We start from the raw sequence: 11,963 nt of genomic DNA, 5'->3' as shown, positions 1-11,963 counted from the left end.
AACACAAGAGAAGAGACACAGCACACGCGCGCCCTCAAGCCGTTATACTGGCAGGTGCCCTCACTGTGACTCTGCACCTGAGGCCTGCAATGTGCGTCACATGCTGTGGACGTGTCCATCAACGACTCACATTGGACAACGGATACTCATGAAGGTGGGCCTGCGGTGGAATCGCGATTGTGATTAAAAGAAGTGGACAATGGATAATCGCTACACCGCCAACCTCTGCGAATATCTAAGCGCAACTGGACTTCACTCCTTCTTTTAACTTTTTATCTCCTGCCTCCCATTCCCCCTTTCTCAGCTTATGCCTTGTGGCAAACTTTTCGAAAAAGAAATGGTGGATAGGCCGCCCTCTGGTTGGCTTATAAGAATTGACGATCGCGAAAGAGTCCCGATATAGTCCCGAGTCGTAGCCGCGTTTTTTGGACAGCGCCATGCTAGCGGCGTGGAATGAGTGAGAAACTTTATTTAGCGAGAGGGAATTCTCCCGGCGTGGGTGGGACCCTCAGTCCAGGGCCCCAGTGGCCTTTGCCGTCTTGCGCGCTCGGTCGATCATTTTGAGCTGGTCATCAGGCGTCGAGCAGAACAGCGCAGCCTCCCACTGCTCCGGTGTTGGTGTGGTGTTTATTGGCCCTACCTGCGTTTTTTCACACGCCCATGTAACATGATAGAGTGTAGAGGGTTCCCCGCATAGTGGGCATTTATTCTCGTATGTTGTGGGATGGATTTTACTGAGTAGAGTTAGATTGGGGTATGTATTAGTCTGCAGCTGTCTCCAGGCCACCGACGGCTCTCTATTAAGGCATTCGTGGAGAGGTGGTAGGTTGGTTGGTTGGTTTGTGGGGTTTAACGTCCCAAAGCAACTCAGGCTATGAGAGACGCCGTAGTGGAGGACTCCGGTAATTTCGACCACCTGGGGTTCTTTAACGTGCACTGACATCGCACAGCACACGGGCGCCTTGCCTTTCGCCTCCATCGAAAAGCTGCCGCCGAGGCCGGGATTCGATCCCGCGTCTTTGGGAACAGTAGTCGAGCGCCGTAACCACTAGATCCTCCTTAAGGCTCTTCGATGTTCAAGGATGGCTCCATAGCGTCTAGTGACTGCGTCCAGATCCCAATCATTGTGCGCCTCACGGTTGCCGTATGCTCGAGCATTGGCGTCGGCACGTTTGTTACCTTTGACAATCTTATGGCCTGGTGTCCCCGTTATGAAGCATCTCGAAAAGGTGATTTTTCTTACCTTCAGTATGCGGATGGCCACAGTGGATATGCGTCCGCTGCTATACCTTCTGCATGCTTCTTGCGAGTCCGTAATTATTTGTGTAGTAGCCTTCTCACCCTGGTAGGTGAGAGCGATTGCCGATTCCTCAGCATCGAGGATGTTGTTGCTCTTGACGGAGGCGCAGTTGATTTCCCTAAGCTGATGATCAACCACGCTGGCTACAGCTCCGTATCGTTTTTTGTATGTGAATTCACGTCGACATACAATATTTTTTTCCTGCGAAGCTTCGTCATGTGCCTCCGATCTTTCCTCTCTTCTGGCCTTGTGTATTTTCGGATGCATGTTTTTCGGAGTTTAGATAATTTTTCCGTCGAGGTGTCGCAGCCGTTAGGTCTAGTTCCTCCGCTACGTAGTAATGCGTAGGCTTGCTGATAATGGCAGAAACATTAGCGTACCTGGACATACCCGGTGTCTCCAGGATCCTGCTGACTTTACGGATGCAGGCGCAGAGGTTTAACGGGGTTAGATCAAGATTTCCGCGGTTCCAGCCGAAATCTACGGAGCCACTACGCCACTTGCCCGATCGCTCCGCGCTGCGCTCACCGCCGGTGGCGGCTATAATATGATAATTGGTTCATGAGAAAGGAAAGGCGCGGAATCTGTCACACTTGCTCTGTGGACACCTGACCCGCGCCGTAAGGGAAGGGAAGAATATTAGTTCACAGGAAGAGAAGGGCACAGTATCTGTCACACTTGTTTCTGTGGATACCTGAGCCGCGCTGTAAAGAAAAGGAGGAAGGTGTGTAAGTGAAAGGGAGAAAGAGGAGCCGTAATGGAGGGTTATAGAGTATTTTCAACCACCTGGGGATTTTTGATGTGCGTTGACATCGCACAGCACACTAAGGTCAGAAATTTCTTTATGAGGGAACCCAATTTTGCGTGCCTGTCTTTAGGAGGGCTGTATACATTCAATACGTGCGTGTTTGCCGCTCCTCTTTGGAGAGGAAGAATAGTTATATAGCAGTGCGCAATATCCGGCCGTGCAATATGAGGACACCCCTAGCACAGAACATCTCGGTGTATATAGAGAGCCACCCAGTACAGAAACCCACGGAGATCAAGATCCTAGGGCAGTATATCCCGCAGGGGCGACAAAACACCACCACAATGAAGAAGCTTACAACATCCACCGAGCAAATCCTCCGGATGATACATCGTATCCGAAATAAACACCATGGCATGAAGGAAAGGGACACCATCCGCTTAGTGCAAGCTTTCGTGATCTCGCGGATAATGTACGGGACGGCATTCCTTAACCTCTCCAGGTCGGAAATTGAAAAGTTGGAGACACTCATCAGGAAAGCCTACAAGACGGCCCTGGGGCTACCGAACTCCACGCCAACGGCCAAGCTCATGGCTCTAGGAGTACATAATACCCTCGAAGAGATGTGGGAAGCACAATGGCTCTCACAACTCAATAGGCTCGCACTTACAACACCCGGCAGAGAACTGCTCGAGAAACGCTCGAGAAGATCCATGTTAATCAGCCCTATACAATTGACCAAAGGGAAGAGGTCCCACGCGATGTGAGAAGACGCATCAACGTGTACCCCATTCCGCGGAATATGCATCCCGCATATAACATCGAGAGGCGGATAGCAAGAGGGGAAGCCCTGCAGAAGAAATGGGACAAGCAGACTAACACCCTTTACGCGGACGCAGCAGGACCACAGAATGGAGTCATGACTATTGTAGTCTCAACGCCTGCGGAGTCGTAGGTGAACTGCGCCTCGGTGAAAACATCTAACCCCACTCACGCAGAGGAGGCAGCTATTGCATTAGCTGTAGCATCTAACCCCAACGCCGTTGTGCTCACTGATTCCCAGAATGCCTGTCGCAACTTCAATTACGGATTAATTCATAAGTCAGGGTTGTCATTGCTAACTAAGCACCCACCCAACCAAGCATCAATCATCTGGTTTCCCGGTCACCTGGAACTACCAGGAGGAAACGAAGCCGCTCACAGGCATGCCCGAGCTCTTCTATACCGGGCGTCTCCCCCTGATGACCATGAAGGGTGCCGTGACCTGATAGGTTTAGCAGTGTATGCTGACAATCTCGCGCCATACAGAACAGCCGGAAAGGAGTACCCAACACCACACAAATCCCTCAATGAGTTAGAAGAGAACATCCTTAGGAGACTACAAACCAACACATACCCAACACCAGCTAAATTACACCTGTGGTACCCTACACTATACTCTCCGCAGTGCCCACACTGTGGAGAGGTAGCTAACCGCTACCATATGGTGTGGGCATGCCAATTTAATCCCTTAGTTGACCCCATTCCCAACCCCTCGGAGGAGCAGTGGGAGGCTATTCTGCTCAGCGATGATCCTGACCGTCAGCACTGGCTGGTGGGGAAGGCCAGCGCAGCAGCAGCAGCCAATGGACTACCGGACTAGGCGGCCCACCCACATGTTCTGAGAATACTGAATAAATAAGATGTTTTCAATCAATCAATCAAAGCACACGGATGCCTCCGTTTCTCTTCCGTCGAAACGCAGCCACCCATAGCCGCCGCCGCGGCGGGGCGTTCAGGTAATTGTTCCACGAAATGTTAAGCGATGCGGGTCAATGCCTGTGGTATTTCCTTCTTTTTTTTCTCTGTCTCAGAGTGCACTGTTTTTTTCACCATGTATCTCCGTGCCGAAAAATCCGAAATGAATAGGCGATGTAACAAGCGCTGTTGCCTCAACACTTAAAAGCTTTAGCGTCCTACTATTTTTATAGTGGAGAAGCTTTAGATTGCTGGATATATTATTATTGCGAAAGCAATACTACTTTCACTTTCAAGCCTTTGCGGTGCGACGGCGGTGCACATGAAATAACCTTTCGCATGACCTCTGTGTGACGTTACGCCTCAAAGCTGGGCGAACAACTCGCGCCGTCCGCGAGAGACGGCGGTGCGCATGAACGGCGGCCTAACTCCCGCTCTCTCCGCCAGGAGCGCCACAGGTGTTCATACGTCACGCCTCAAAGCTGGGCGATCGATTCGCGCCGTCCGTGAGAGACGGCGGTGTTCTTGAACGGCGGCTGAACTCCCGCTCTCTCCGCTAGGAGCGCCACAGGTGTTGTGACGTTATACAGCTGTATACAGCGGCGACCGACTCGCGCCGTCCGTGAGAGACGGCGGTGCGCATGACTACGATGCCGCCTACTGCTAAGGATGCTTTCGCAACCTACCGGGCTTAACCAAGCTAAGCCTCTGCCAACTTTTTAGCCTTGTTCCAACCCAGGCTAACCATCAGATACTATACAAGGTGGATGCCACTAGGAAACGGTGATCAATGACACATAATGTTCCCCGCAGTGGAGGTGCAGTGGTTAAGATGCCTGACGACTCTGCCAGAGATCCAGGGTTTAAAAAAATTAATTTATTTATAGGAAGGGAAAGGCGCGGTAACTGTCTCACCTGTTTTTCTGTGGACACCGCAAACGCGCCTTAAGGGAAGGGAGAAAGATGGGAGTGAAAGTGTAAAGAGAGAAAGAGGAGCCACAGTGGAGGCCTACGGAGTAATTTAGACCACCTGGGGATCTTTAACGTGTGATGACATCACACAGCACACGGACGCCTCTTCGTTTCGCCTCCATCGAAACGCAGTCGCCGAGGTCGGGTTCGAACCCGGGTACTCCGGCACAGTAGTCGGGCGCCTTACCACTGCACCACCCCGGTTTGAACCCGACCACCAGCGGCTGAGTTTCGATGAAGGGGAAACGGAGAGGTATCCGTGTGCTGTGCGATGTCAGTGCACGTAAAAGATCCCCAGGTGGCCGAAGGTACTATGCAACCCTCCGCTGTGACTCCTCTTTCTCTTTCTCCTTTTGCACTTTCACTCCAAATTTTTTTTTCCCAAATGGCGCGGTTCAGGTGTCCACAGAAAAACGCGTGAAAGATACTGCGGCTTCCTTTAACAAATTATTATTATGATGAGGTGTAGAATCACTAGCATCCTTCGCGTCTGCTTCAGCAAATAGCGGACATAAGGTTAGCAGCGAGGCTTCGTGTCCCGCTCTGCTGTTTATACACTTCTCAGTTTCGAAACAAATGAGACTTTTTCCGGCGCAATCTCTGAGCCGCAGATTACACATTTCAATAACTAATACTCAATAATGCAGTACATTATCAAACAGGGCCGAAGCGTTCTCACGTTCTATCCTTTTCTTTTTTTGCAACAAAGTGGCGTTACTGAACTAGAAGGGCGGTGCAATGCGTTCTACAGATACGAGATTAAGTGGAAGATTCGAGGAAACTAGCTATAAAATATATGACTGAACTTCGATGAAATATATATGGATGGAGAAGTGAGGTGCATCGGCGTGTTCTTGGATGGTTTCCTATGTTCAATGAGGGCATCTTTTGTATGTAGATATTTCAACCACTACTTACAATCAGCCGCTGCTTCAGATAGGGTTCAAGCGGCAATGGAAGAGATGCCTCGGGCGAGTACACGACCTCTTCGACAGTCAGAGCGTGCTTTCTAAAAGCATGACCATGCACTTCTTTCCCTACTTAGCGACAAAGCAGAGAGTTAGGAGGAGTGGAGTGGGAGATAGAACAGTAAAGCTCTGTGATCCCCCCGCCCTAAACATTGCTCAGTATCATTTGGGTAACACTGAGTTCGCGGCTCCCGCAGTATGAACACCAAGAGAAAAGTTTGGCCCGCGCATAAAACCTCAGCTTTTTGAACTTTGTGCGCGCGCAGCCTTCGATGCTGGGGGTGTTGCGGAAGGCGCGTTTGCGTGTTGGCGTGACTATTTTCGTGGTGTGCCCAAAAGAGCTACCCGATTTTAAAGGCACAAATGATCAGTATTTAGCGCGTTTGCATACCAAAATACGAAACTACAGCAAACGTGCAAGAGTGACATTACGCACGTGTCTTGTATTTTCAAAACGCAGTATTACTGGAGGCTCGGCTCGCGACATTTGCAGTTCAGTTCGCGACACTTGCAGGTCTTGGTGCAGCTGGTGTTTCTAATTCTACGTATGCTCTTCTTTCATGGTGGTTTTGGCACTGATATTTCAAAAAATTTCACTCGCGGATACTGCGTGAACCAAAGCAACGAAACCAAGTCCCATCTTTTCAAGACTCCTGTTTTCGCACACATGGTCCTTGTTTCACTTCCTATAGTGTTCGGAAGTGAGCAGAAGACTTAAAACGATGTGTCTGCCTACACACATACGAACCGTCAATGCAGGCTCAATAAACACACACGGACATTACATACATACATACATACATACATACATACATACATACATACATACATACATACATACATACATACATACATACATACATACGTACGTACGTACATACATACATACATACATACATACGTACGTACGTACGTACGTACGTACATACATACATACATACATACATACATACATACATACATACATACATACATACATACATACATACATACATACATACATACATACATACATACATACATACATACATACATACATACATACATACATACATACAGACATACAGACATACATACATACATACATACATACATACATACATACATACATACATACATACATACATACATACATACATACATACATACATACATACATACATACATACATACATACATACATACATACATACATACATACATACATAGAACAGGAGAGGCGCAGGCCGCGAAGCAGGTGTACAAGTAGAGAACGTGGCCGAACCACAACGAATACGCAGTGATTTTGGATACCTATACATCCTCGTTCCATATGCGGAAAGAAAATAAAATAAAAGAAGGAAGAAAATTACCTGGAAAGATTATAAAAAGAATAAAAACGAAAACTTGTGAAAGAGAAACACAAATAAAGCAAATAGACGGGGAATGGCCGAGGGTATCTTGCTAGTGAAGAGCGCATAGAGCAGGCGTAAAGTGGTCAAACAGTTCTCGATGTGCGCATAAAAGATGTACACTAAGCTCCACTGAGGGTTGTGAGAAGTAGAGGCTTGTATGAATGACAGGCGCTTGTGAGGCACGCGTTATCCGCCTCTTCTGATTAATCTGGTTGTCTATTCAGGGAATGGGAGGAGGAGTGGACAAATAAGGATACAGAGGAGCAAGGGTCACCCTGTCTGAGCCGGTCTCAAAGACAGAAAAGCAGATAAAAATGGAGGAGCATGGACTGCTGGTTAACGACACATGTGTGCATTGACTGAAAACTCACCGCAGATACGTGTCGTTAACCCACCACCTTTCTTTCTGCTTTGCTTTTTTTTGTGTTTGAGTCTCCCTTTGACGGGGTAAACATTCGCCTCTAATTCCTCGAAACTTTATTTGTTCACTCCTACCTCCCCTCCTCCATTTCACTGGTAAGCCACCAAATCCGGTCAGCGCGTGGGCAATATGGTTGATTTTTGGTTTTTGGGGTTTAACGTCCCAAAGCAACTGAGAGACGCCGTAGTGGAGGACTCCAGAAAGTTCGGCGCCCTGGGGTTCTTTAACGTGCACTGACATCGCACAGCACACGGGCGCCTAGCTTTTCGCCTCCATCTAAAAGCGGCCGCCGAGGCCCGGATTCGATCCCGCGTCCGTGGGCAATTTAAGAAACCACGGGGAGAAAAGCAAAATGCTTGCAATCAGTTGCGCCCGCTATTCACTGTAGCCTCCACTCTTCGCATAAACACCTGAGCGTTTAGTGTCCATATCTTTTATGCACTCCGCTGTTTCTTCGAACACCTTTCGCCTGCTCACAGCGCTCCTTACTAGCAAGCCCCACGTCGCCTTCCTTCTTTTAATCAAATTTTTCACCCTATTTTTTCTGGTCTCTGCATGCCTTTTTCTCTTCCTCCTTTATTCTTCTTTCCCGCATACGGAAATCATAATAACTTATATGCAGTGCACTTAAGGCCGCAGTTTAAGGAATGCTCGAGATATCCGCGGTGAGATATGTTTGCGCAGGGTTGAGCCCAAATTGAAGGATAGTTTCGTAAGAAAATGCAGAGTTGGCTCTGATATTGCAGGTAGTAGAACATGCCTCAGTCAAATTCCATGCTTCAGCCCGTGGCAAAACCAAAATAGATGAAGAGACCCGCCTAAATTTTGACTTTGTATATTACTCATCGGTCAGTGTTTTGTGCCCGTTTTGTCCGTCATTAGCAACATCTGGGTAGTGGCCCCGGTTTAGACAAAATGGTTTACTTTACCATTTTACACATAAATAAAAGCACCTCACAGATTACTTTTAATCATCCCTGGCTTCGTGTTTACTGTAATAATAAACTGTTTTTATTTGAGCATAAATTTTCTTTCCATTTGAATAGTCGACTTGACTAGCAGGTCACCGGTGCAGTTTAGTGTATTAATCACATGATTATGCAGGTTATTCGTGACGCCTTCGCCCTGTTTGTGTTTTCTTTTTAATCCAAGGGAGAGACAAAGAGACCTTTGGTTTTTTTATGAGGGTGCAGAGCGAAGTTTCAAGCCACCAGTGTCGACTGTCTGAAAAGAAACGAGGACTCACAGCTACAAATGCGCAGCTCTTTACACGGGTTTTAATGGATTTTCCGTGAGGACTGAAGTCTTGATTCCGTGACGGAGTCGCTCTGTTTACGCGGAATGCCAAATATAGAAGCAATTAATGACGCTAGCATGGAATATTCCGGATCGAGTGTTTGTTAGGATTAGTACTGAGTATTTTTGCGAAACTGATTCTGAGTAAAGTTTAAGTTGCCCCAGTGAAGAGCCTGTACCCTGAACGTAGTGCTTTATCGAGATGAGCAATGTTAAACTGCGAGCGCAGAGGAACATTGTCGTACGCACACGATGTTAAGCTTGCATTCCTCATTAGGCAACGAATGGGCGTTAAAAGATCATGAAATGTAATTTCTTGGTTTTTACCGCCAAAATTAGTAGTGCGTACTTAACTGGCGCCATGCTATTGCGCTTTAAGATCAGTGTTGAGCACATTTTCCCTTCAGTTGTGGGTACGAACTAGTCGATAAGCAGTTTTGCCATTAGAAACTGGTTATGTTGTTTGAACATGGGAGCGGTTAAACACAGTTAAACCAAGATTAATGAGCTATAGTTCTGTGCTGCTTGGTTTCGCTATAATACCACGAATTCAGCTGACGCCATCGCTCGCTTATCGCGCTATCTATGCGATTACCGAGAATCGACCAAGTCTTAAGATGAAAGGTTGTTAGGCAAGGTCACGTGTTCAGTTAGTCATGTGTTCATCTTACCACAAAATAACACAATTCGCGGGACTTGTAATTTAGTCGTGTGGTCTTGCGACCAGCCTTCCATGCAATAACACACTAAGTCAGACTTGAGTTTAGGCAGTCTAAAGTCATGTCCCAGTTTAATCTCCACTCTGCTTCAAGGTCATCACGACGGAACCAACCTGTCCCCGTGCTTGTGCCAAGGTGATTGAAATTTACTCTGAAAGATTGAATGAATAAATGCAACAGCTTTATCAGCGAATAAAGAAAATATGATGGGCAGGTGTCTACTGGTTGGCGTATTGTCTTTTGTATTGCGCAAACACAGACGACACTATGTGATTATAGTTCCATTAGGTTTCTCTACTGGCGCTGGTCAATTACTCAGCAAAACGGCTAGTTCCATCCATTTGAAAGTATCAAAACGAAAACTCAGCTTGTTTTGCGGATACAAACAACGTTATATTTTTCACAAGCATATTTAAAATTAGAAGCTGAAGAGTAAAAATAGAAACTAGCATCTAAACGCCAGGGTTTAGGCAATGAGTACGCGAGAGCTCACGGAATATAATTTGCGTTTTTTTCTCAATCCACTTGAATCTAAGAACAGAAAGCGGCAATAGTATTGCGCTCTGCAAATCTTATCTGAATATATATGGCGGAGGTTCTACCGGATAAAATATGTCCTTAAATATGAATACGAAGCACTACAGCACCATTAATTAGTTGACTAAAAAATGAAGCCTTAGAACATAAAATAAGAATGAGGCCTCATTTTGAGCAAAAGCAAAAATTCACTTGTTAGCTATTGCGCACTTTAACAGAGACACCTCAATATCCAATGCACGCAACTCAGAACAAAGCGTCTTAAGCGATACTCAACGCACAATCACCAAAAAAGGTTTCTTTAAACTATAGCAGTGCTTAATTACACTTGGTTGAAGCACCTAGGACGAGCAACAGCTGCTTCGCATTGTTTTGCTAATGCCACGTGCTCAGCGATCGTCCTTGCGCGCCTATCGCATCATTTGCAATTAAATAAAAATCAATCGCTTTTCTTGGCCAAAGGTTAAGCTGGAAGTTACAAGGTAAAATGTCAGGCTCAAATGTCATAAGTCAGAGACAATTTGTCAGTTATGTGGTCGTGCATCATCTTACCATAGCATAACACGTCTCTCATATCATGAGCCGTTTCGGACTTTAAACCCCATAAACTGAAAAAATAATGAACACTGGGTGAGACATGCCTATTGACATTCTATGTCCCAGTGTCCCCCAGTTTGACATTTTAACCTTGGCTCAGCTTCGATGTCAGCACGACTGAACCTGGAGGAGCAGAGCGATCCCAATAAAGTAAAACAGTAGTAAAGAGAACAGACGTACGCAAGCTGAAGCAGATCAGTCTTTCTTTTCTTAGGCCAGCAATGCTAATTAAACATTTTAGATTCCTTTTACCTTAAAAAATTCACAACGCAGCTCAATTTAAAAAGTGAGTTCTATGTCGAGATGTTGCAACAATGCGTTACTTCCGAGCCCATATGTTGTCATTTAAAACTACGCTGTATTGGAATGCGGCATAAACGCATTCGAGTCCACCAACACTAAAGCTAACTAGGTTTATAAATAGCGTTACATTCCGCTGCTAGTATTGACTAGAAAAAATATTGTTACGCCAATTATGCTGCGCCGCGCGTGGCTGGCTGCGCATGTCACCTTCAACAAACACAGGGTGGGTGCCTGCTCACTCGGCAGAGCTGTGAACCCGCACAAATACTGCAGCCATAGAAGGCAACAATATATCGTTGGTAACATACAATGCGCTGTCACTAGGGTGAGATGTGTCCTCTACAAAGGCAGACAGGATATTGCGGCGCAGAGAAATTTCGCCAGCTGCGCAACCGACCGTTGCTCCACAATCGCTCAGAAACACCATGTGCGGCTGGTGCTAAAACTTCAAACTCAGCTCGAAACATTTCCCCAGCAATGACGACTGGCACGAAGCAGAGACTCACAGGACGCAAATGTTCTCTCCAATTCCGCGAAAGCTGGCACTTCGGTCCCAACAAACATTACTTTCGGTCCAAGGAGATTTTTAAAACTGACTCATTACGGAAACTGTGGCACCAGTATCCACAAAACCAAACGTATTTACATCATTTAAAGTAATATGTACTTTGTTCTTCAACCTCAAAGCAGGCAGCGGGACTGGCGAAGATGACCGTTCCGCGACCTCTCCTCGAATGGCTACTCCTGCTAGTTTCCCGGTGGTGGCGTAGGAGAGCTTCGACGGGGTGACGGGGACCGACCGTTCTCGGCGCGGGTGTGTTAGTATGAAGCTGCCGTCAGAAGCGAGAGAGTCACTGCGAAAGGCACCTGGGCGCGGCAGTTGTTGTCGAGCTTGACTCCATTAAATTTTGTTGTCCCGGAAACCTGCCCTAGGTCGGGTACAAGAACGTGAGGCCTGATATATCGGCGGT

The 11,963-nt window shown here is 46.9% G+C and overlaps 1 protein-coding gene across 1 annotated transcript; it reads right to left on the bottom strand.

Moving 5' to 3' along the window:
* Nucleotides 1–508: 508 nt before the first annotated feature.
* LOC146178094 (uncharacterized) lies at nucleotides 509–1,567 on the bottom strand. Its single transcript, XM_084579631.1, has 2 exons — nucleotides 1,053–1,567; nucleotides 509–827 (listed from the first exon to the last, which is right to left on the bottom strand). Exons 1-2 carry the CDS (start codon nucleotides 1,565–1,567, stop codon nucleotides 509–511), a joined length of 834 nt encoding a protein of 277 aa, XP_084435757.1.
* Between the last annotated feature and the right edge of the window lie 10,396 nt (nucleotides 1,568–11,963).

Source organism: Amblyomma maculatum, chromosome 9, assembly GCF_055883805.1.
Source record: "Amblyomma maculatum isolate TAMU_Amacu chromosome 9, ASM5588380v1, whole genome shotgun sequence".
In the NCBI taxonomy this organism is placed as follows: domain Eukaryota; kingdom Metazoa; phylum Arthropoda; class Arachnida; order Ixodida; family Ixodidae; genus Amblyomma; species Amblyomma maculatum.
This window is presented reverse-complemented; position numbering and strand designations above follow the sequence as displayed.